General features: G+C 47.0%; 1 protein-coding gene across 1 annotated transcript; it reads right to left on the minus strand.

The window, feature by feature from the left end:
* Window positions 1-2,886: 2,886 nt before the first annotated feature.
* MSMB (microseminoprotein beta) lies at window positions 2,887-19,249 on the minus strand. Its single transcript, XM_032142363.2, has 5 exons — window positions 19,224-19,249; window positions 17,597-17,691; window positions 10,755-10,860; window positions 9,737-9,842; window positions 2,887-3,125 (listed from the first exon to the last, which is right to left on the minus strand). The coding sequence occupies exons 2-5, from the start codon at window positions 17,597-17,599 to the stop codon at window positions 2,996-2,998; spliced, it is 345 nt and encodes a 114-aa protein (XP_031998254.1). The 5' UTR covers window positions 17,600-17,691; window positions 19,224-19,249; the 3' UTR covers window positions 2,887-2,995.
* Between the last annotated feature and the right edge of the window lie 4,284 nt (window positions 19,250-23,533).

Genomic DNA, 23,533 nt, shown 5'->3' on the forward strand with positions numbered 1-23,533 from the left:
CCTTTGACTGCCCTCTAGGAGGGGCAGAGCGCAGGCGCACACTCACCGCCCCCCACCCCCGCCCTTGCACAGTGTCCTTTAGCCTTTCGTGAATAAATCTAAATTAAATGAAGCAAATGCTTTTTTGAAGGCAAATTTGGTGTCGAGGACCATCCTAAGTGATTCAGATGTCCTCACAAGGTAGATATTATTTAGTTTGAACATTCAGATGCAAAAATTAATATCATAAGACACAAAAGGCCATATGTTGTATTATTCCACCTTTGCCACATTTGTTTTTCTAAAGATTGAGTAAATAGACCGGGAGCAGTGTAATCCCAGCACGCTGGGAGGCCGAGGCGGGCGAATCACAAGGTCGGAAGATGGAGACCATCCTGGCTAACATGGTGAAACTCCTTCTCTACTAAAAATACAAAAAAATTAGCCAGGCGTGGTGGCTCGCGCGTGTAGTCTCAGCTACTCGGGAGGCTAAGGCAGAACTGCTTGAACCTGGGGGGCGGAGGTTGCAGTGAGCCGAGATCGCGCCACTGCACTCCAGCCTGGGCAACGAGCAAGAATCCGTCTCAAAAAAAAAATTTTTTTGAGTAAATAAATAAATGGCAGAACCCAGATTCTTTTTTTCTTTTCTTTTCTTTTTTCTTTGAGACAGGGTCTGACTCTGTCGCCCAGTCGCAGTGGTGCAATCTCGGCTCGCTGCAACCTCTGCCTCCTGGGTTCAAGCGATTCTCCTGCCTCAACCTGCTGAGTAGCTGGGATTCCAGACATGCGCCATGATGCCCGGTTTTTAAAATTTTTTTGTAGAGACAGGGTCTTGCTGTGTTGCCCAGACTGGTCTCAAAGTCCTGGGCACAAACGATCCTCCCACCTCATCTAGGATTACAAGCATGAGCCACCACGTCCAGCCTACAGCCCAGATTATAACCCACATTATTTACTTGTGACTAGATGTTAAATAGCACTTCTTTCTGTCTCAGTTTTTTTTTTTTTTTTTTTTTTTGAGACGGAGCCTCGCTCTGTCACCCAGGTTGGAGTGCAATGGCGCGATCTCGGCTCACTGCAAGCTCTGCCTCCCGGGTTCACGCCATTCTCCTGCCTCAGCCTCTCCAATTAGCTGGGACTACAGGCGCCCGCCACCACACCCGGCTAATTTTTTGTATTTTTAGTAGAGACGGGGTTTCACCGTGGTCTCGATCTCCTGACCTCGTGATCCACCCGCCTCGGCCTCCCAAAGTGCTGGGATTACAAGCGTGAGCCACCGCGCCCAGCCTTCTGTCTCAGTTTTGACAGAAGTCTTCCATACTCAGTTGCCAACTGCTTCCCCACATTCCGCAGCAAAGGAGATGATCATAGCAGAGTTTTATGGATCTCATCCAAGAGTGACTCTGCTACAAGGAGCAAGGCAACCTCATTAGAAAACAACAGGAGACAGATTATGATGCAGAAGCTAAGATAACAGTCATAGGCTGTGAGTGGAAGGGGAGCTGTGGAGAGAGAGGCCCACAAAAGTCCCATGAGGAAGTCAGCCTAGAACATGACCTCAGGCAGAAGGAGCCCTTAACCCTCCTGTCCCCCATTCCCTCTCAATTCAGATGCAGCCCCTGGAATGAGACTTTGTGTAACTCAAAATGTAACTCAGACCACTTTTTTAAATTATCTGAAGGTGAACAAGAAAGCTAAGGGACCTGTCTAGATTGCTCAACTGGCCCACATAGCATGTTTGAACAGATAGGGGACAGGGGAAAATAAAGCTCTTTATCAGTTGCCCACTGATTGTTCAACAGATGACTGTTTGCTCATTTCTGATCTGTCACGTACACACAGCTGAGTCCAAGCCCCAGGAGAACAGGGTTCTCTCCTTAGATCTCTTTGGTTCACTGCTGTATCCCCAGGTCCAGAGCACTGCCTGGCCCAGGTGCTCAGTACAGACCTGTTGAGTGAACAGATGTTCTTTAACACAGAAACAGTTAAAAGAGAATCAATGTTGTCATTGTCTTAAGCCACTAAGTTTTGGGTGGTCTGTGTGTAGCAAGAGATAACTGATACTGGGGCCTTGCACCAAGGGCACTCTCTATCTGCAAGGCAGAGCCCTTGGCCTTTAATTCCCCTCAGGCTGCATGTGGTCTTGGGGGCACTTTCTCCAGGCTGTCTTGTTCTAAGCTGCTTTGACCTCAAGCAAACACAGAGGAATATGGGGGACACATCATAGAAGACAATTCCTGATGAAGAGGAAGGAGGGATAAACAGGAACACCGTAAAAAAAGAAGGGATCTAATTCCAGCTTGAAGACATACATTTTTTTTCATCGTTCACCAGACAGCAGGACACGGGCAGCAGAGTGCAGACATCAGAAACAGTAAGAGTGGCAGTGGTCCCCTGAGTAAGGGATGCACAATGACCTATTATAGAGTTTAGGAAAAATAGAACTTTTATTCATATGTGTTTTGTTTTGTTTTGGTTTGTTTTGTTTGGGTTTGGGTTTTTTTGTTTGTTTGCTTGTTTTTTGACACGGAGTCTCACTCTGTCACCCAGGTTGGAGTGCACTGATGTGATCTTGGCTCACTGCAACCTCTGCCTCCCGGGTTCAAGTGATTGTCCTGCCTCAGCCTCCCGAGTAGCTGGGACTACAGGTGCCTGCCACCATGCTAATTTTGTATTTTAGTGGAGACGGGGTTTCACTATGTTGGCCAGGCTGGTCTCAATCCCCTGACCTCAAATGATCCGCCTGCCTCAGCCTCCCAAAGTGCTGGGATTATAGGCATGAGCCACTGTGCCCGGCCATTCATATGTAGTTTTGTCTCCCTTTTTAAATGTTTTGTATTCTTTATAATGTGTATTAAATCAATGCATACATAAATTATAAATTAAAAGGACACACATATTCAAGTGTTTGCTCAAAAATCTTTTTACTGATAGGCATGGCTACACAATCATAGACTATTAGAGGCCAGAGGAGAATGCGGCCTGGCCTGGGAGCCCTGTGCCTACTAGAAGCACATTAGATTATCCATTCACTGACAGAACAGGTCTTTTTTGGGTCCTTCTTCTCCACCACAATATACTTGCAGTCCTCCTTCTTGAAGATTCTTTGGCAGTTGTCTTTGTCATAACCCACAGGTGTAGAAACACTGTCATTGAGACAAAACCGGGGACTGTGAGAAGAGAAAGGACCCCCAGCACCCCCTCCCCAGTGCCAGCTCTGTTCAGCTAGTCACCCACACTCCAACTTAAGGGCACCCTTTGGCTGGCAGCCCCAGAGTGTGGCCTCCAGGAACCTGAACCAGTCTGTACCATACAGTCACACAGCTCACCCCTACATTCCATCCTGCAGGCACAGAAGGTCATCAGTAGGTGCTGACAGGCCCAGGGGCAAGTCTGGCTACTCTGAAAAGTGGCAGCTTGTTCCATGCTGGCTCCTCCCACCCTCCCTGTTCAGGAAGTGGCCAGCATATTGTTGCTAGAATGTGGAAAGGAAACAAATCCCAGCCCTGACTTAGAGGCCTGTTGGCAAAGGAGCTCTCTCAACCAACCAGAGCAATGAGTCACTCCAGGCCAGTGTCATGGAGCCCAGGGAGAAGCTGATGAAAGTCAGAGACCACCTCTAATTGAGCTGCAGTACATACAAATATTTTGAAGAGTTCTGATGAGATGAGATGATACTAATGCTAGAATATTTATGTATTATTACTATTATTAATTTAATTTTTTGAGACGAGTTTCACTCTGTCGCCCAGGATGGAGTGCAGTGGGACGATCTCAGCTCACTTCAGCCTCCATCTCCCACGTTTAAGCGATTCTCCTGCCTCAGCCTCTTGAGTAGCTGGGATCACAGGAGCACACCACTACACCCAGCTAATTTTTATATTTTTAGTAGAGATGGGGCGGGGGGGGGGTCTCACCATGTTGGCCAGGCTGGTCTCCAACTCCTGACCTCAAATGATCCACCCACCTTGTCCTCCCAAAGTGCTGGGATTACAGGCGTGAGCCACCATGCCCAGCCCAATGCTAGAATATTAAGTGGAAAAATCAGCCCACAAAACTGTGATATAAAATTTGATATCCACTATGTAAAAGAAAAAAGATATAGAAAAGAGACATAAAGAAATGATGATAGGGCTGGGCACGGTGCTACTCAGGATGCTGAGGCAGGAGCATGGCGTGAACCCAGGAGGCAGAGCTTGCAGTGAGCCGAGATCGCACCACTGCACTCCATCCTGGGCAACAGAGCAAGATTCCGTCTCAAAAAAAAAAAAAAAAGAAAGAAAATAAATGATGATAGAAGCCCAGGCATGGTGGCATATGCCTGTAATCCCAGCTACTTGGGGCTGAGGTGAGACAACGGCTTGATCCCAGGAGTTTGAGACCAGCCTGGGCAACATAATGAGACCCTGTCTCAATTTTTTAATATAAATAAATAAATAAATAAAAATATAGAATGTTGGCCGGACGCGGTGGCTCACGCTTGTAATCCTAGCACTTTGGGAGGCCGAGGCGGGCGGATCACGAGGTCAGGAGTTCGAGACTACGTGAAACCCCGTCTCTACTAAAAATACAAAAAAATTAGCCGGGCGTGGTGGCGGGCGCCTGTAGTCCCAGCTACTCGGAGAGGCTGAGGCAGGAGAATGGCGGGAACCCGGGAGGCGGAGCTTGCAGTGAGCCGAGATTGCACCACCACACTCCAGCCTGGGCGACAGAGCGAGACTCCGTCTCAAAAAAAAATATATAGAATGTTAATAGTTATGGCCGGGCGTGGTGGCTCACGCCTGTAATTCCAGCACTTTGGGAGGCTGAGGCGGGCGGATCACGAGGTCAGGAGATCGAGACCATCCTGGCTAACACGGTGAAACTCCGTCTCTACTAAAAATACAAAAAAATTAGCCGGGCACGGTGGCGGGCGCCTGTAGTCTCAGCTACTCGAGAGGCTGAGGCAGGAGAATGGCGTGAACCCGGGAGGCGGAGATTGCAGTGAGCCTAGATAGAGCCATTGCAGTCTGGCCTGGGCGAAAGAGCAAGACTCTGTCTCAAAAAAAAAAGAATGTTAATAGTTATTACCTTTACGCAATCGGGATTATGAGTAGGTATTTCTTCTTTTTTCTCTTATACTTCCCAATGATTCTATAATTCATATGTTTGCTTAGAAAATTGAGAAATATCATTTAAAACCTTTCATGTTTTTCATGTTTAAAGGTGATTGCTGGCTGGTAGGAATGTAAAATGGTGCAGCTGCTGTGGAAAACAGCTTGGCAGCTCCTCAGTAAGTTAAACAAAAAATTACCATATGACCCAGAAAGCTACTCCTGGGTATATATCCCAAAAGAATTGAAAGCAGGAACTCAAACATTATATACCAATGTTTGTATATTGACAAACATTGTATGCTAATGTTCAGAACAACAGTACTTACTTTATCCAACAGGCAGAAGCAACTCAAGTGTTCAACAAATAAATGGATAAGCAAAATGTGGTATGGCCATGCCATGGAATATTATTCTGGCAGAAACAAGAATGATGGACTGATATACGCTACAACATGAATGAAACTTAACATGCTCAGTGAAATAAGACAGACACGAAAAGACAAACACAGTGTGATTGTATTTATATGAAATATCTAGAATAGGCAAATTAATAGAGATAGGAAGTAGATTTGAGATTACCACAGGTTTGGGGGACGAGGAATCTGAGTTATTGTTTAATGGATATAGAGTTTCAGATTGGAGTCATTAAGGCCGGGCGCGGTGGCTCACGCTTGTAATCCCAGCACTTTGGGAGGCCGAGGCGGGCGGATCACGAGGTCAGGAGATCGAGACCACGGTGAAACCCCGTCTCTACTAAAAAATACAAAAAAAAAAAAATTAGCCGGGCGTGGTGGCGGGCGCCTGTAGTCCCAGCTACTCGGAGAGGCTGAGGCAGGAGAATGGCGCGAACCCGGGAGGCGGAGCTTGCAGTGAGCCGAGATCGAGCCACTGCACTCCAGCCTGGGCGACAGAGCGAGACTCCGTCTCAAAAAAAAAAAAAAAAGATTGGAGTCATTAAAAATATTTGGAAATAGGGTTTATGGTTGCATAGTACTGTGAATGTACTTAATGCCGCTGAATTGTATGTTTTAAAATGGTTACACTGGCACATTTTATGTAGTATACATTTTACCACAATAAAAAAAAGGTTAAAGTGGTGTTTGTTGAAGAGATACAATTCTTTTAGTTCATGGTAGGAAGTGAAATGGTGAATCTGTGCTGCCTGTGTGCAAGTACAAGTTGGTAAGGCAAAGGGCATATTACTAGATGCTTATTTCGTTGTTTTTTTTTTTTTTTTTTTTGAGACGGAGTCTTGCTTTTTCCCCCCAGGCTGGAGTGCAGTGGCGCGATCTCGGCTCACTGCAAGCTCCGCCTCCCGGGTTCACGCCATTCTCCTGCCTCAGCCTCTCCGAGTAGCTGGGACTACAGGCGCCCGCCACCACGCCCGGCTAATTTTTTTTGTATTTTTAGTAGAGACGAGGTTTCACCATGGTCTCGATCTCCTGACCTCGTGATCCGCCCGCCTCGGCCTCCCAAAGTGCTAGGATTACAAGCGTGAGCCACCGCGCCCGGCCACTAGATGCTTATTTCAATGCAAACCAGACTTACTCTATAGATGAAACAGCAGAGAGAGAGAGGGAGGCAGAAACTGTCAACATCGGGTATTCAGCTGTCCAGAGTCAGTGGTTGGATGACCTTGGCCTTTTGTCTCCCACTCCCTTTTCCTCACCCAAGTCAGGGAGCCAGCCCTGGGCCCGGGCAGCGTGGAGCCCAGAACATCTCCCATACCCTGCCCAGCAGCCTCTGCCTGGGCCCCCAGCCTCAGGCTCCACTGCCACTGAGCACCTTGAGATCTGGGCAGCGTCCCATAGGAGGGTGCAGTGGGTCCAAAAACTTCTTCCAGAAAAAGCTTAATCAAAGTCTGTATTTTTCCATGGAGGAGAAAAAAGTTCATGAGAAAAACAAACTTGGTAGGAAATGAGGCAATTCCAGGGAAGAAGGTGTTGATTCATTTCCCCTGCGTGGAGCAGTGTGCCAAATGGAATAGGCAACATGGCAGGAGAAACCTTGAAACCTGACCAGGTGACAGTTACTGTCCCAGGCTCACAGGACACAGAATTGGCACAGAGAAGGCATTAAGTCCTTGTTGGTTTAAAGAACATATACGGCCGGGCGCGATGGCTCACGCTTGTAATCCCAGCACTTTGGGAGGCCGAGGCGGGTGAATCACAAGGTCAGGAGATCGAGACCACGGTGAAACCCCATCTCTACTAAAAATACAAAAAATTAGCCGGGCGTGGTGGCGGGCGCCTGTCGTCCCAGCTACTCGGAGAGGCTGAGGCAGGAGAATGGCATGAACCCGGGAGGCGGAGCTTGCAGTGAGCCGAGATTGCGCCACTGCACTCCAGCCTGGGCGACAGAGCGAGACTCTGTCTCAAAAAAAAAAAAAAAAAAAAAAAAACAGTGAGGTTCTTCCCTCTACACTGCAAGGAGCAGCCTGGCTCATTTCCACACCAGGACCACAAGAATCCCAGCCTACAGTGGAGAATCTTAGAAGAGGGCAGGGATGCCAAATCTGGATGACATGGACACTTTAGCCACCAGGGAGCCACACTCCTATGTGAGGGAGGGACCAGTCACCAGTCCTTCACCTGGCTGGGATACAATCACACTCTACCAGAGTGACATCAACACTTGATATAAAGACAATGTCAAATCTCTGGAGCCACAACATCAAGGTTCAGCTGTAATACCCAGTGATTTGGCCAATGCGATGCCCAGGAGCCTGCTCTGAGCAGCCAGCCATCTCCCAGTCCAATATTCCTCTGTTCCATTAGGCACCTAGCATGGGGCCTGCTCAATAAATGTGGCTGGAACTCTCCAGGCACTTCAAGTTCAGTAGGACTCAGGCGTTCTGATCTAAGTCAAGTGCTTGCTTCTCTACTCACAGTGTCCTCATAAGACTCTCGAGGCACCTGTTAAAATTCAGATTCCTTGGCCCCTCCCCTACAGATTCTGATCAATCAGTTCTGGGATGGAGCCCAGGAATCTGTATTTCATCAAGCTTCCCAGGTGAGTCTGTGATCAGACAAGTTTGGGAAATGCCCCTTGACACCAATGCTTCTGCCATCAGATCCATTCCTGTTCCTGCAAAACACTGTAAGCCAAGGCTACATGAAGAGGTTAGATGGATTTGGGGGGTTGGGAGTTAGGTAGCTGGTATGGACATAGCTGCTGAGGAAACAGGTAAATTAGGATGGCACTGCGGGTACTCTGTGTTCTGCCTGCTCAAGTTCTAGACTTCTGGTGTCCATAGCAACCCAGCAGAAAACATCTGCATAGCCTTTGGGCTGACGTGAGTTAAACTTGAGCAGTGAAGCAGCATAAGTTTTATGGTGCAAGGCACACTACAGATCCTCCCTTACCCCTCACATCTGATCCCTCTGCCTATGCTCAGAGCCACTGCTGTTTTTGCAAATCTACAAGGCCCAGACTGAAGTGATGACTGGGCCAATCTCTAGAATAGTGTCAGACAATTAGATACTCTTTCCTGTCTTCAGGAGCCCATCTGGAATAAAGCTACTTATCAAGTTTCAAAAACAACAGAAAAGAAATGAGACTGAGGTGGAAAACAACGCAAGTGTTCATCAACAGATGAATGAAGATGCAAAATGTGGTCTCTCCATATTACAGAATATGATTCAGCCTTGAACAAGAAGGAAATGTTGATGGAAGCTTCAACACAGATGAACCATGAGGATATTATGCTAAGTGAAATGAGCCAGTCTCAAAAAAGCAATTACTGTGTGATTCCACTTATATGAGGGACCTAGAGTAGTCAAAATCATAGACACAGAAAGTAAAATGGTGGTGGCCAGGGGTTGGGAAGCGGGGGATGGAGAGTGACTGCTTAATGGGTATAGAGCTTCAGTTGTGCAGGATGAACAAGTTCTGGAGGTGGATGGTAGTGATGCCACAACAATGTGAATGGACTTAATGCCAGTAAAGTATACATTTAAAATTGTTGACATGGTACATTTTACGTTACGTATATTTTACCGCAATTTTTTTTTTTTTTTTAGACAGAGTCTCGTTCTGTCGCCCAGGCTGGAGTGCAGTGGTGAGATCTCGGCTCACTGTAAGCTCTGCCTCCCGGGTTCATGCCATTCTCCTGCCTCAGCCTCCCAAGTAGCTGGGACTACAGGCGCCCGGCTAATTTTTTTAGTGTTTTTAGTAGAGACAGGGTTTCACGTGTTAGCCAGGGTGGTCTCAATCTCCTGACCTTGTGATCTGCCCGCTTCGGCCTTCCAAAGTGCTGGGATTACAGGCGTGAGCCACTGTGCCCGGGCCACAATTTTTTAAAAAGAAAGAAATAGGACTGAAAACTAACCCCCCAATACCACAACACCAAGAGTAAGCCCTAACTATGGACTCAGGTGATAATGATGTGCAATGTAGGTTCATCAGTCATAACAAATATACCACTGTGGTGGACAATGTTGATAACGGGGAGGTCGTGCATGTGTGAGGGCAGGAGGCATATGGGAAATTTCTGTACCTCTGCTCAGTTTTGCTGTGAATCTAAAACTACTCTGTATAAAGTCTATAAAAAACTAAAACAAAAACTAAACCCCTGAAGATTAGAATTTTGCAAAAGGGAGTAGCTGCTCCTCAGAGAACAACTATGTCCCCCTCTTGGCCAGCACTGGCTTGAGACTTACAGGGTGCAACACGAAATTTCTGTTTCGTAGCAAGCGCATCTCTCACAGTTGTCAGTCTGCCACTCCGAGTTTATCGGGTGTTTGTTTCCTTCGAGATCAATGCATTCTAAAACAATACACACAACATCATCAGTGCAAGTCATGCAATGAGAACAAGGCCTATCAGGACATTGAGCCCTGCCCCTACTATCTACACCCCTCCCAGAGAGAGAGGAGCTCAATTATTTTAAAGGTATCTAAGAATGGTGCTCCTGTATTCACCCACGGCTAATTCCAGTACTGTTCAGTTCGTGCTACTGATAATGTTTTCTTACAGAAAGCTTATATCCTTCTAAGTTTTATTTCAGAACAGATATTTCAAGAAAAAATAAGGCCCTTTTATTGAATTAGGTAGCCATGTGAGTCTATGGGTACTTGGGACCAAGTTTTTTCCTGCTGGATTATCTCTGGATGAGTATCTCACTTCTACACTTCCCTTTGCTTTGCATTAGTGGTTTTCAACCCTGGGTGCACATGTGAAACATCTTGGGTACTTGAAAACCACCCATGTCTCAGCCTTACCCTAGAACAATGAAATCAGTATCTCTGGGTGCAGGGCCCAGGCTACTGTGTTCTTATAAGGCTCCCCAAGTGACACCAGGCACAGTGGCTCACGCCTGTAATCCCAACAATTTGGGAGGCTGCGGCGGGCAGATGACCTGAGGTCAGGAGTTCGAGACCAGCCTGGCCAACATGGCAAAGCCCCATCTTTACCAAAAATACAAAAATTAGCCAGGCATGGTGGCACACACCTGTAGTCCCAGCTACTTGGGAGGCTGAGAAGGTAGAATCACTGGAACCCGGGAGGAGGAGGTTGCAGTAAGCTGAAATGGCACCACTGCACTCCAGCCTGGGAAACAGCATGACTATCTCAAAAAACAAACAAACAAACAAACAGAAACACAAAGGCTTTCATCTGCAGACAGGTCCATCTACCAGGCTGCAATAACATAATAAACATTGAAAAGCCAAGACTTACCCCTGGTTGAATCTCCTGCAACTCTCTCATTAGGTATGAAATAGCATGATGCATTGCATAAAGTCACGAAGGTGGTAAAGATCACGAGGCTGCCCAGGAGAACATTCTGTAATGTGAAGAAACGTCAGGGTGGAGAATGAATTAATTCAGAGGATAATCCTTGACTGAGTGCTGTGTACCAGGACCTCGGCTGGGCTCTGGTGAGAGGTTATGATGTGGAGCTCGTAACTGAACAAACCAGTTAATCTAGGCTGAAACTGTAGAACAAGGAAAAGTACTAGTTGACTTTGTCATCTTTTTGAGATGAGCTAAATAAACAAACCTTAACATGGTAATTTCTGGGAACTTTTGAAAGAGAAGATGGTGTTAAATAAAATGTATAGGAGGCCATTGGTTTGGACTGAGCTCCTGCACTGGGCCCAACAGACCAAACCAAAATGCAGTCACCCATGCTGAAGTTCTCTGCCACTAAGCCAAAACTAAGTTGCTTATCCAACCTTCTTTTTTTTTTTTTTTTTTTTTTGAGACGGAGTTTCACTCTTGTTGCCCAGGCTGGAGTGCAATGGCACGATCTCGGCTCACCACAACCTCCACCTCCTAGGTTGAAGCGATTCTCCTGCCTCAGCCTCCCTAGTAGCTGGGATTATAGGCATGTGCCACCACGCCTGGCTAATTTTTTATTTTTAGTAGAGACGGTGTTTCTCCATGTTGGTCAGGCTGGTCTCGAACTCCCGACCTCAGGCGATCCGCCCGCCTCGGCCTCCCAAAGTGCTGGGATTACAGGCGTGAGCCACTGCGCCCGGCCTGCTTATCCAACCTTCTAAGAAATTAGAAGAGAGTGAGAGGTAATAGCCAAGTACCCGTTTTAGCTGACATGATGAGAAAGCTCCCTCTGCTTTAACTTATAAGCAAAGTCACTTTGAAAAGACCGATTTACTTTTTGTTCTCTGTTTCTGCTTTTTCTGGCTCTTTTCTGTCTATAAAGCCAAACTTCTCTGCCAGGCGCGGTGGCTCATGCCTGTAATCCCAGCACTTTGGGAGGCCAAGGCGGGTGGATCGTGAGGTCAGGAGATCGAGACCATCCTGGCCAACATGGTGAAACACCCTCTCTACTAAAAACACAAAAAATTAGCCAGGCATGGTGGCGGGTGCCTGTAATCCCAGCTACTCAGGAGTCTGAGGCAGGAGAATGGCACGAACCCAGGAGGCGGAGCTTGCAGTGAGCTGAGATCCAGCCACTGCACTCCAGCCTGGGTGACAGAGCGAGACTCCGTCTGAAAAAAAAAAAAAAGCCAAACTTCTCTGGTCAGCTCTGCAGAACACTCGACCTATTTTATGGAATGAGGTGTTCCCTGATTATAGACTCACAAGTAAAAGTTAATTGAGGGCTGGGCGTGGTGGCTCATGCCTGTAATCCTAGCACTTTGGGAGGCCGAGGTGGGTGGATTGCCTGAGCTCAGGCAATCGAAACCACCCTGGGCAACATGATGAAACCCATTCTCTACTAAAATACCAAAAAATTAGCTGGGCGTGGTGGTACACGCCTGTAATCCCAGGTACTCGGGAGGCTGAGGCGGGAGAATCGCTTGAGCCCAGGAGGCGGAGGTTGCAGTGAGCCAAGATTGTGCCACTGCACTCTAGCTTGGGCAAGAGAGTGAGACTCTGTCTCAAAAAAAAAAAAAAAAAAAAAAAGGCAATTAAGATCTTTAAACTAAATTTGTTGTAATTTTGTCTTTTGACAATGGGAATGAAGGCATTTATTCTGTAAGATTGCTAAAATTAATTATGAAGTGATGCTACTTGAACTAGTATGTTACTCATGTAAGAATAGAAAGATAGGGAGGGCACAGTGTCTCACTCCTGTAATCCCAGCAATTTGGGAAGCTGAGGCAGGCACACCACTTAAGCTCAGGAGTTCAAGACCAGCCTAAGCAACATGGTGAAACCCCATCTCTACAAAAAATACAAAAGTTAGGTGGGTGTGGTGGTGTGTCCCTGTAGTCTGTGCTACTTGGGAGGCTGAGGTGGAGAATCACTTGAGCCCAGGAAGGTTGAGGCTGCAGGGAGCCATGGTAGCACCACTACACTCCAGCCTGAGCAATGGAATGAAACCCTGTCTTTAAAAAAAAAGGCAAACACAGAGCTCAAAATAGAAAACCCAGAAATTTCCAAAGGTAGTTGGATAAGGTAAAAAAGAAAAAAAGAAAACCCAGAAAGTATAAATATATGTAGAAGTTTATTATAAAATAAACATGTTCTTTGAGATCTGTAGAGAGCGATTATTCAATAAATGCTATTAGAACAAGTGGTGAACTATTTGGGGAAGAAACAGTTAATTTCCTATTTGAGCCCTCATTAGTGAAATAAATTCTAAAAGGATTCAAGGGTTAAGTTTTTACAAGAAGATCATAAAATAATCACAGCATATATACATAAATACTTATTCTAAGCATAAAAGAAAAATAGATTTGAGAATATAAACGTCATAAGAACATAACTGAAATTAGAAAGATATCAAATTTTCAGAACAATATCATTACATACCAATGGGAGAAGAAAAACATCTTAAACAGAAAAAGGGCAAGAGAAATAAAGTGGCATTTCACACACAGACACACACACACACACAGAGAAATGATGAATAAACACATGAAAAAGTTCAACTTACTGATAACAAAAGAAATGTAAATATGTAGCATGAAACAGAAACATAATGGGATGGTGAGAATAATCATTTAATTTATAACACCCAGAGGGAAATAGAGGCATCTATGGGAAGTGATATGCACAAGAATGACTTACTTTGAACAATCGTTATGGAAAACAATTTGCTACTATATATCCACATTCTTAAAACCGTTTACAACATTTGATTTCACCTTTTCATCTCCAAGATGTGATCCTAAAAATGGCACAGAGACAGAGACAGAGACAGACTCCTCCACAACGATGCTCACTGCAGTGGAAAAATGGAAAGAAACAAAATGCCCAAGAACAGAGCTGGTGGAGAACAGTGACTCAGAAAAACACCTGGTGAGCCAGCAAGGTAGAAGGTGAAGTCACATGAGCAATTGATCACCACATGTCACGACATGAAATGAAGCAGGCTATGAAATACATGATTCCCATGATGCAGAGAGAGATGCTCAGAACACGCTGAGGGTTTTGTACCAAATAACAAGTCATTTTTGGATGGGAAGATTATGACAATTTTCTTCTTTGGACTTTTCCTCTTATTTTCTAAATTTTCTACAATAAAATAAATGAGTTTTATAGCCAGAAAGAAAGAAAGAAATTCTTTAAAAACAACACAATGCCTTGATACATTCAGCTCAAGCCGGGACTTGGAGTGGCACTTGTTCTGTTTCATTCTTCTTCTGAGTAACCTTCAGCTCAAAATCATTGTGGAAACCTAAACTTTTTCCCCCCAAAAAGCCAGCCTTGTTGACAGCATTTTTACTCCCTTCATGCAGAAAGAGGGCTCCTGGGGTACTCGGGATCACTGGAATCTTGGGGATTTTGTTTCACTGAGTCACAAAGCAGGAGAGTCAACAGGGACAAGCAGGGCTGCATCCCAGGACAAGTGACATGTGCAAAATCCCCAAGTCTCCTGCAGCTCTACAGCAGAGGCAGGAGATTGAACCACTGGGGCAGAGTCCAAACATGGTGACAGCAGAGAGCAAATTATTTAATTTTGAGATTATCCACTTGACAGTATCTCAGAAATAGCCTAACGCTGACTCTCTCTCTCTCTCTCTCTCTCTCTCTCTCTGAAACTCAGTTTTCCTTCCCTGTAGAAAGAGGAGTTCTCCCATTTGGGTGAGCATTAGAGTTACCCAGGGAGCTCATAGGAAACACAATCTCGGAGCCACTGCCTCAGTATCTTTACCTAGTCTCCCAGGTGAGAACCCAGGAACAATGACCAACCCAGTGCTGCTTTAATGTGCATGTAAATTCCTGGGAGTTTTTTTTGTTTTGTTTTGTTTGTTTGTTTGTTTGTTTTTGAGACGGAATCTCGTTCTGTCGCCCAGAGTAGAGTGCAGTGATGCAATCTTGGCTCACTGCAACCTCCGCCTTCCGGGTTCAAGTGATTCTCCTGCCTCAGCCTCCTGAGTAGCTGGGATTACGGTAGTGCACCACCACACCTGGCTAATTTTTGTATTTGTAGTAGAGACGGAGTTTCATCATGTTGGCCAGGCTGGTCTCAAATATGGGACCTCAAATGATCCGCCCGCCTCGGCCTCCCAAAGTGCTGGGATTATGGGCCACGGCGCCCGACCAGAGAGCCTGTTAATTAACCTGCAGATTCTGCTTCAGTAGGTCTTTAGACTTATACGGAAGCTCCCAGGTGATGCCCACGCTGCTGGTCTGAGGCCCACCCCTGAGTAGAGAGGCTCTAAAGCTTCTTTTCATTCCTGTCTTCCATTCTGCCACCAGCCTTCCCTCCCTTCCTGTCTTCCTTTCCTGCACTTAGTAACCCTGAGCTCCTGATGTGTGCAGGAGATTACACCACGACGCCAGAATGGCCTAGGATTTTCTAGATGGTACAGCTAGTCTTGAGGTGAAGCAGGCTGGCAGTACCCTTAGAAGTTGTGTCTCTTGGCTGGGCGCAGTGGCTTACGCCTGTAATCCCAGCACTTTGGGAGGCCGAGGCGGCTGGATCATGAGGTCAGGAGATCGAGACCATCCTGGCTAACATGGTGAAACCCCGTCTCTACTAAAAATACAAAAATTAGCTGGGCGTGGTAGCGGGCGCCTGTAGTCTCAGCTACTCAGGAGGCTGAGGCAGGAGAATGGCGTGAACCCGGGAGGCGGAGCTTGCAGTGAGCCGAGATCGCGCGACTGCACTCCAGCCTGGGCGACAGAGAGAGACTCCGTCTCAAAAAAAAAAAAAAAGAAGTTGTGCCTCTTTAGGTAAATTACTGCTCCTGGAAGGGTCTTATCCCATGATCAAGAGTTGGGGGTCTGGCCAGGCATAATGTCTCACACCTGTAATCCCAGCACTTTGGGAAGCCAAGGTGGGGGGATCACTTGGGCCCAAGAGTTAGAGACCAGCCTGGGCAACATAGCAAAAGCTCATCTCTACTAAAAATAACAATAATAAAATAAATAAATAAATAAACTTAAATTAATAAATAAAGAGTTGCTGCCGGGCGCGGTGGCTCACGCCTGTAATCCCAGCACTTTGGGAGGCCGAGGCGGGTGGATCACGAGGTCAGGAGATCGAGACCACGGTGAAACCCCATCTCTACTAAAAATACAAAAAATTAGCCGGGCGCAGTGGCGGGCGCCTGTAGTCTCAGCTACTCGGGTGGCTGAGGCAGGAGAATGGCGTGAACCCGGGAGGCGGAGCTTGCAGTGAGCCGAGATCGCGCCACTGCACTCCTGCCTGGGCGACAGAGCGAGACTCCGTCTCACAAAAAAAAAAAAAAAAAGAGTTGGGGGTCCTCAGGATCTTAGGCAGGCAGGGGTATTGCCAGCTCCGCAGCTTGCTAAATTCACTGCGAGGCTGCATGGAGTATAGGCTGGAGGAGCCTGTCAAGTGGAGATGTGGAGGACCTCCTACCCCACAGTTGTTTTACCATCCCCAGTTCTGCCTCCAGACAGTTTCTGAGAGCAAGTTTGTCTTGCCGAGTGACCCAGAGGAGGCCCGGGGTCCCCTCCTGAGGACCCTCTCCCGCCTCCCTTGGCTCCTCCCACTTGGCTGGCTGCTTCTTGTCTCATCTCCCCTTGCAGCCCCAGAGCAGCCCAGTTCATTCCCCGGCGTTAGCAAACAATGTTTTAAGAAAGATCAAGTTTAAGACACAAGAAAAGCCTGCATGGGTTTTTATAAATTTTGAAGCAAAATTCTTTCTTGGCCAGGCACAGTGGTTCACACCAGTAATCCCACCACTTTGGGAGGCTGAGGTGGGCAAATTGCATAAGCCCAGGAGTTCAAGACCAGCGTGAGCAGCATAGCAAAATCCTGTCTCTAAAAAGAATACAAAAATTAGTCGGGCATGGTGGCGCTCGCCTGTGGTCCCAGCTACTTGGGAAGCTGAGATGGGAGAATCACCTGAGCCCAGGAAGGTCCAGGCTGCAGTGAATCATGACTGCACCACTGCACTCCAGCCTGGGCGACAGAGTGAGATCCTGTCTCAAAAACAAACAAACAAACAAACACAACCCCAAACCCAAGATTTTTCCTTAACACATGATACAGCGAAAAGGGCCTGGGGAAATCGTTCCCAAACTTGAGTGAGCATTAAAATCACCTGGGCAGGTTTTAAAATTGATGCCCTGTTCTCACTGCAGCCCAATTAAATCAGAGTGTCGGGGTGGAAGATGGGTGTCAGTGTTCTTCAAAATTCCCCCAGAGGTTCCACTGCACAGCCAAGTTTGGGAGCCTCTGGCAGGGAGAGAGGGATGCCTGGGTTCCTATCTCAGCTCATTCACAGGCTTGCGGGGAGACCCCAGTGGCAGCTTCTTCCCCTCCCCAGGCTCAGTTCCCTCATCTCAAAAACGATGCAGTCATGTAGCTCTGAAATTATTTTTAATTTCAAATTACTCACATAGGACCCAAGAATTAGAGACACCTATGAAATCTAATTGAACCCCAGAATTACTGGAAGGAAAAACAACTTAGATCTTAGAGAATAGAACTAGTGCTAAACTCATTACAATTTTCCTAAGCTCTCAGACTCTCATACTCTGCACATTGAATTGCAGGTAATAACATAAGATTCCTAACTAGGTCACATTTACCATTCAATGCTATGTGGTAGAAGCACGCACATATTAAAATAAGGAATACATATTCTCTTTTGATTTTCTAGCCTTTACATATAAAACCAGTTACTTACCATTGTGACAAGCAGGACTCCTTATAGACAGGTACATCCAGGAAAAGCTGCATCAAACTTTTATACAGAAGAGGGCAACCACGCATTTGACATCACTGGAAATGATAACAAGGTGAGAACACATTGTTTACAGAGGGTTGACTATCAAAAGGAAAGTATGGTTTCAGATGATTTATGACTTATTAATCAATCATATCTCCACCCAAGTTATGTGTTTACCTTGTCCCCACCCCGATCTGCATTTGCTCCTGACCTAAAAGAGCAGAGGAGGAGAGAACTTCTCTTTGCTGAGCCTTCGCCCTATGCTGGTGGATTGCTAGCACATGATGTGTCCTTATTTGATTTAACACACAAAGAAACAGAGCCTCAGGGATGCTAGTCACAACAGCCAGGTGGTAAAGGTGGGTTCCCTGAAGGCATAAGAATAGCCCAGAGGTCAGCCCAGCAGGCCCACCGGGCCTGGGTCGGTGGCCCAGATGACCCTGCCCTTAGGGTCTGACATGAGAACAGAAATGAGTCAAGCCATCCTGCAGGGCACAGGAGAGCAAGAACTACATACAGCTTGGGGTTCCCTGACAAGCTGAATTGCTGGACCTTTCTAGAGCCCTTCTTGAATCTGTAGTCTACTCCCTGCTGCATCAAGCAAGCCTTGCTTCTCTTTGTTCCACAGTGGTCTCCTCCCGAACAACCGCACCTGCCCTCGTCGTGGCTAGGATGGCCTTTGGGGAATGGCAACAAGCAGAACCTCCTAGGGTGCTGGAGGGACTTACTACTTTATCTGTTTGCTCTGGCCACCACAACAAAACACCCCAACTGGGTGGCTTTGACTAAAGAAATTTATTTGCTCACAGTTCTGGAGACTAGAAATGTGAGGTCAAGCCATTGGGGAAGGCTTGTTTTCCTCTGAGCCCTCTCTCCTTGGTTTGCAGATGGCCACGCTCTTGCTGCCTCTCACATGGCATGCATCCTTGGCATCTCTGTGTCCAAATTTCCTCTTCTTATAAGGACGCCAGCTGTATTGGATTAGGGTCCACTCTAACGATCTCATTTTACCTAAGCCACCTCTTTAAAGGCCGTGTCTCCATTACAGTCACATTCTGGGATATTGGGGGTTAGGGCTTAAACCAATTAATTTTTAGGGGATGCAATTGAGCTCATAAGACAATTTTATCCCAAAAAGTCCCCTCACTCCTCGCCACAGCTTGCTACAGTTCCTAAAATTTAACCCTGAGATCCCTCTACCCACAGATGAGAGTTCATGCTCCTAACCAGGGGGTCCTTGAAGCTCGTCTGAGCTGGCCATAGTGGCCCTTTCCAGCACCACCTTCTACTCTCCCTAAAATCAGCCTCACCACCCCTAACACAGCTTGAGGTCACTCTCCTGCTCCTTAGAAGAACTGTAGTGCTGTCTGGCTGCCTCCTCACTCACCAAGGGTGCCACACACTTCTGCCTTTACCTGTGTAAGTTAAGTGTTCATCGACTCTAAGTTCCAGGAAGTCGGGGCACATTCATCATGCACTGTAGCCCCTTGGTTTCTTTTAAAACTCCAAGTTTGAAGAACTTCCCACAGTGTGAAGTGGAAAGTTCTGCCTTACATTGAGAGCAACTAGGATTTGCTGCCCTCACCTGCTTGCCTCCAGGGTACAGGCACGAACCTCGGCTCCACAAACACTCTCCTCTCAACAAGCCCTCTTCAGAGAGGGTCCAAGGACACTGGCATCACGCAGAATCTCCCTAGGAATGATGGTGTGGAGGGTTCTGGCTCTTAGGGCAAGGGTTTCTGGAGTCCAGTGTGCAGTGTCAGTGCGTGGGGGCTGTGACTGTGACTGGTAGCAGGGTGGTCTCGCTGGAGACAAGCAGCAGTGTGGTTTCAGTGCTCTACCTGAACTTGTGCCAAGAAAGCCTGTGTCTCTGGCCTTTAGTAGAGGCTTGAATTCTCTAACAAATCTCTTTCCACCTCAAATGACCTACAGCAAATTCTATTGTTTGCAATTAAGAACTCTGTGACCCAGAAGATGGAGACCATCCTGGCTAACGGGGTGAAACCCCGTCTCTACTAAAAACACAAAAAATTAGCCGGGCGAGGTGGCGCACGCCTGTAGTCCCAGCTACTCAGGAGGCTGAGGCAGGAGAATGGCGTGAACCCCGGGGGGCGGAGCCTGCAGTGAGCCGAAATCGCGCCACTGCACTCCAGCCTGGGCGACAGCGAGACTCTGTCTCAAAAAAAAAAAAAAGTAAGAACTTTGTGACCCAGACGGTGACTGTGACCTATTCCTGTCAGTGTGCCTTCCAGTGACCAGCAGGGTGCCTGGCGCAAAGCAGCTGCCCAGAACAGGATTTCACCTGGGTTATCTCAGGTATTCCCAAGTAAAAAGTATCCTGGCAAGACCAACCCATACCACTGCCGAAATGAGCTCATCTACTGCTCCCTAGGGGTTGAGAAACAGATGCTCAGAGCAGGTGTGGCCAGCTGCCCACAGGGAGGAAGGCAAATGAAATAAGCAGTGCTGTCCGGGTGTGTGACAGCCAGCTCTGTCCAAACCTGCCTGATCAGTTTTCAGTGTTGATCCTACCTCAACCGTCATCCTTATAGATGGAACCAACTTATTTTTCTTTTAATTATTTATTTTTCTTTTTATTTATTTTAATTTTTTTTAAAGACATAGTCTTGCTCTGCTGCCCAGGCTGGAGTGCAGTGGCACCATTATAGCTCACTGTTACCTCCAATTCCTAGATTCATTTGATCCTCCCACCTAAGCGTCCCAAGTAGGTGGGACTACAGGAGCGTGCCACCACACCCAGCTAATTTTTAGATTTTTTTGTAGAGACAGGGTCTTGCTATGCTGCCCAGCCTGGTCTTGAACTCCTGGGCTCAAGTGATCCTCCTGCCTCCACCTCCCAAAGTGTTGGGATTACAGGCATAAGCCACCATGCCTGGGCTGATTATTACTTTATTGTATTTTATTTTTTGTTTTTTTATGAGACAGAGTCTCACTCTGTGGCCCAGGCTGGAGTGCAGTGGCGCAATCTCGGCTCACTGCAAGCTTCGCCTCCTGGGTTCACGCCATTCTCCTGCCTCAGCCTCCCGAGTAGCTAGGACTACAGCTGCCCGCCACCACGCCCGGCTAATTTTTTGTATTTTTAGTAGAGATGGGGTTTCACCGTTTTAGCCAGGATGGTCTCGATCTCCTGACCTCGTGATCCACCCGCCTCGGCCTCCCAAAGTGCTGGGATTACAGGCGTGAGCCACCGCGCCCGGCCCTGATTATTATTTTAATGGCTACATTTTATTCCATGGAATGATATGGACCATCATTTATTTGGTCAGGTACCTCTTGTTGAACACTCAGGTTGTTTCTGACTTTTTTTTCTATAATTAGAAACACTGAGGCCGGGCACGGTGCCTCACGCCTGTAATCCCAGCACTTTGGGAGGCCGAGACGGGCGGATCACGAGGTCAGGAGATCGAGACCATCCTGGCTAACATGGTGAAACCCCGTCTCTACTAAAAATACAAAAAAATTAGCCGGGCGTGGTGGCGGGCGCCTGTAGTCCCAGCTACTCGGAGAGGCTGAGGCAGGAGAATGGCGTGAACCCAGGAGGCGGAGCTTGCAGTGAGCCGAGATCGCGCCACCGCACTCCAGCCTGGGTGACAGAGCGAGACTCCGTCTCAAAAAAACAAACAAACAAACAAACAAACAAACAAACAAAAACACTGTTGAAATCCAGGTCCTTCAGATAAAAATTTCCCACACTTACACTAATTTCTTTAAGATAAATTCATAGAGGCCGGGTGAGGTGGCTCACACCTGTAATCCCAGCACTTTGGGAGGTCAAGGTGGGTGGATCACCTGAGGTAGTGAGTTCGAGACCAGCCTGACCAACATGGAGAAACCCCGTCTCTACTAAAAATACAAAATTAGCCAGGCGTGGTGGAGCATGCCTGTAATCCCAACTACTCCGGAGGCTGAGGCAGGAGAATCACTTGAAACTGGGAGACGAAGGTTGCTGTGGGCTGAGATCATACCATTGCACTCCAGCCTGGGCAACAAGAGTGAAACTCCATCTCAAAAAAAAAAAAAAAAAAAAAATCACAGAGGTAGAATTTCTGGGTAAAAGAAAATTATAATTCTCTTAGATTATCACCTATTACTCTGATATGTGGGAAATGTTTTGTCTTAATTTACTTTTCTTTGCTAATTGGCAAGATTAGACCTTTTTTTTTTTTGAGACGGAGTCTCGCTCTGTCTCCCAGGCTGCAGTGCAATGGTGCAATTTTGGTTCAGTGCAAGCTCCACCTTCCAGGTTCACGCCATTCTCCTGCCTCAGCCTCCTGAGTAGCTGGGACTACAGGCACCCTCCATCATGCCCGGCTAATTTTTTGTATTTTTAATAGAGACGGTGTTTCACTGTGTTAGTCAGGATGGTCTTGATCTCCTGACCTCGTGATCTGCCCCCCTTGGGCTTCCAAAGTGCTGGGATTACAGGCGTGAGCCACCGTGCCCAGCCTAGACATTTTTTTGTATATGTATTGACCAATTGTTTTTCTTCTTTTGTGAGTACCCTGTTCACTCATGTCCTTTAGCTATTTTTCTGTTTGGGGTATTTATATTTTTCTTCTAGATTAGTTAAGGCTCCTAATATTAAAGATATTAATCTTCAAGTATCACACATGTTAAAATATTTCCCTGATTTTTTTCATGGTCAGCCCACCCATTCTGGAGTTAGAACTAAGGAATGAGAAATTTTCCTCATTTACATTTTTACCTCTCAAATGATATGTTTTGACACGTAGAGATTTTAAACTTTGACTATAGCCACACTATCCCCACCTGTGGGTCAGCCCTACAAGCCCCAAAGAACACCTCAAGATCCATGGAGTCACACAGCCCTTGGGCTGATGCTGTGGCAGGAGCTGCCATTCATTTCCAGGTTTTTTGTTTTGTTTCGTTTTTTGTTTTTTTCTGAGACAGAGTCTTGCTTTGTCGCCCAGGATGGAGTGCAGTGCTGCAATCTCAACTCACTGCAACCTCCGCCTCCCAGGCACAAGCGATTCTTGTGCTTCAGCCTTCCCAGTAGCTGGGGCTACAGCCATGCACCACCATGCCCGGCTAATTTTTGTATTTTTAGTAGAGACGGGGTTTCACCATTCCCCAGATTGGTCTTGAACTCCTGACCTCAAGTGATCTGCCTGCCTTGGTCTCCCAAAGTGCTGGGATTACAGGCATGGGCCACCGTGCCCTGCCATCATTCCCAGTGTTAAAAGAACATTAGACAAATTAAATTTAACAGAGTTTGACTGAGCAAAGAACGATTTGTGTGAATCAGGCAGCCCCCAGGCAAGAATCAGTTCAGAGAGACTCCTGTGCTGCCTCGTAGTCGAAGATTTATGGACAGAAAAAGGAAAGTGATGTACAGAAACTAGAAGTGAGGTACAGAAACAGACGGATTGGTGATGGCGTGGTGTTTGGCTTATTTGAGTCCAGTTTGAACAGCTGGCTGCCTGTGAGTGGTTGAAGTCTGGCTGCTGACCGGGCGCGGTGGCTCACGCTTGTAATCCCAGCACTTTGGGAGGCCGAGGCGGGCGGATCACAAGGTCAGGAGATCGAGACCACGGTGAAACCTTGTCTCTACTAAAAATACAAAAAATTAGCCGGGCGTGGTGGCGGGCGCCTGTAGTCCCAGCTACTCGGAGAGGCTGAGGCAGGAGAATGGCGTGAACCCGGGAGGCGGAGCTTGCAGTGAGCCGAGATTGCGCCACTGCACTCCAGCCTGGGCAACAGAGCAAGACTCCATCTCAAAAAATAAAAAAATGAAGTCTGGCTGCTGTGATTAACCGAGACTCAGCTACTTGGTACGAGAGTAGGTGACAGCCTGTTTACACGTGTAGTTAGCTTACAGTTCACTCTGTACAGAGAAACCATTAGGGTGAATTT

This window comes from Hylobates moloch, unplaced genomic scaffold (genome assembly GCF_009828535.3).
Source record: "Hylobates moloch isolate HMO894 unplaced genomic scaffold, HMol_V3 SCAFFOLD_3, whole genome shotgun sequence".
Taxonomy (NCBI): domain Eukaryota; kingdom Metazoa; phylum Chordata; class Mammalia; order Primates; family Hylobatidae; genus Hylobates; species Hylobates moloch.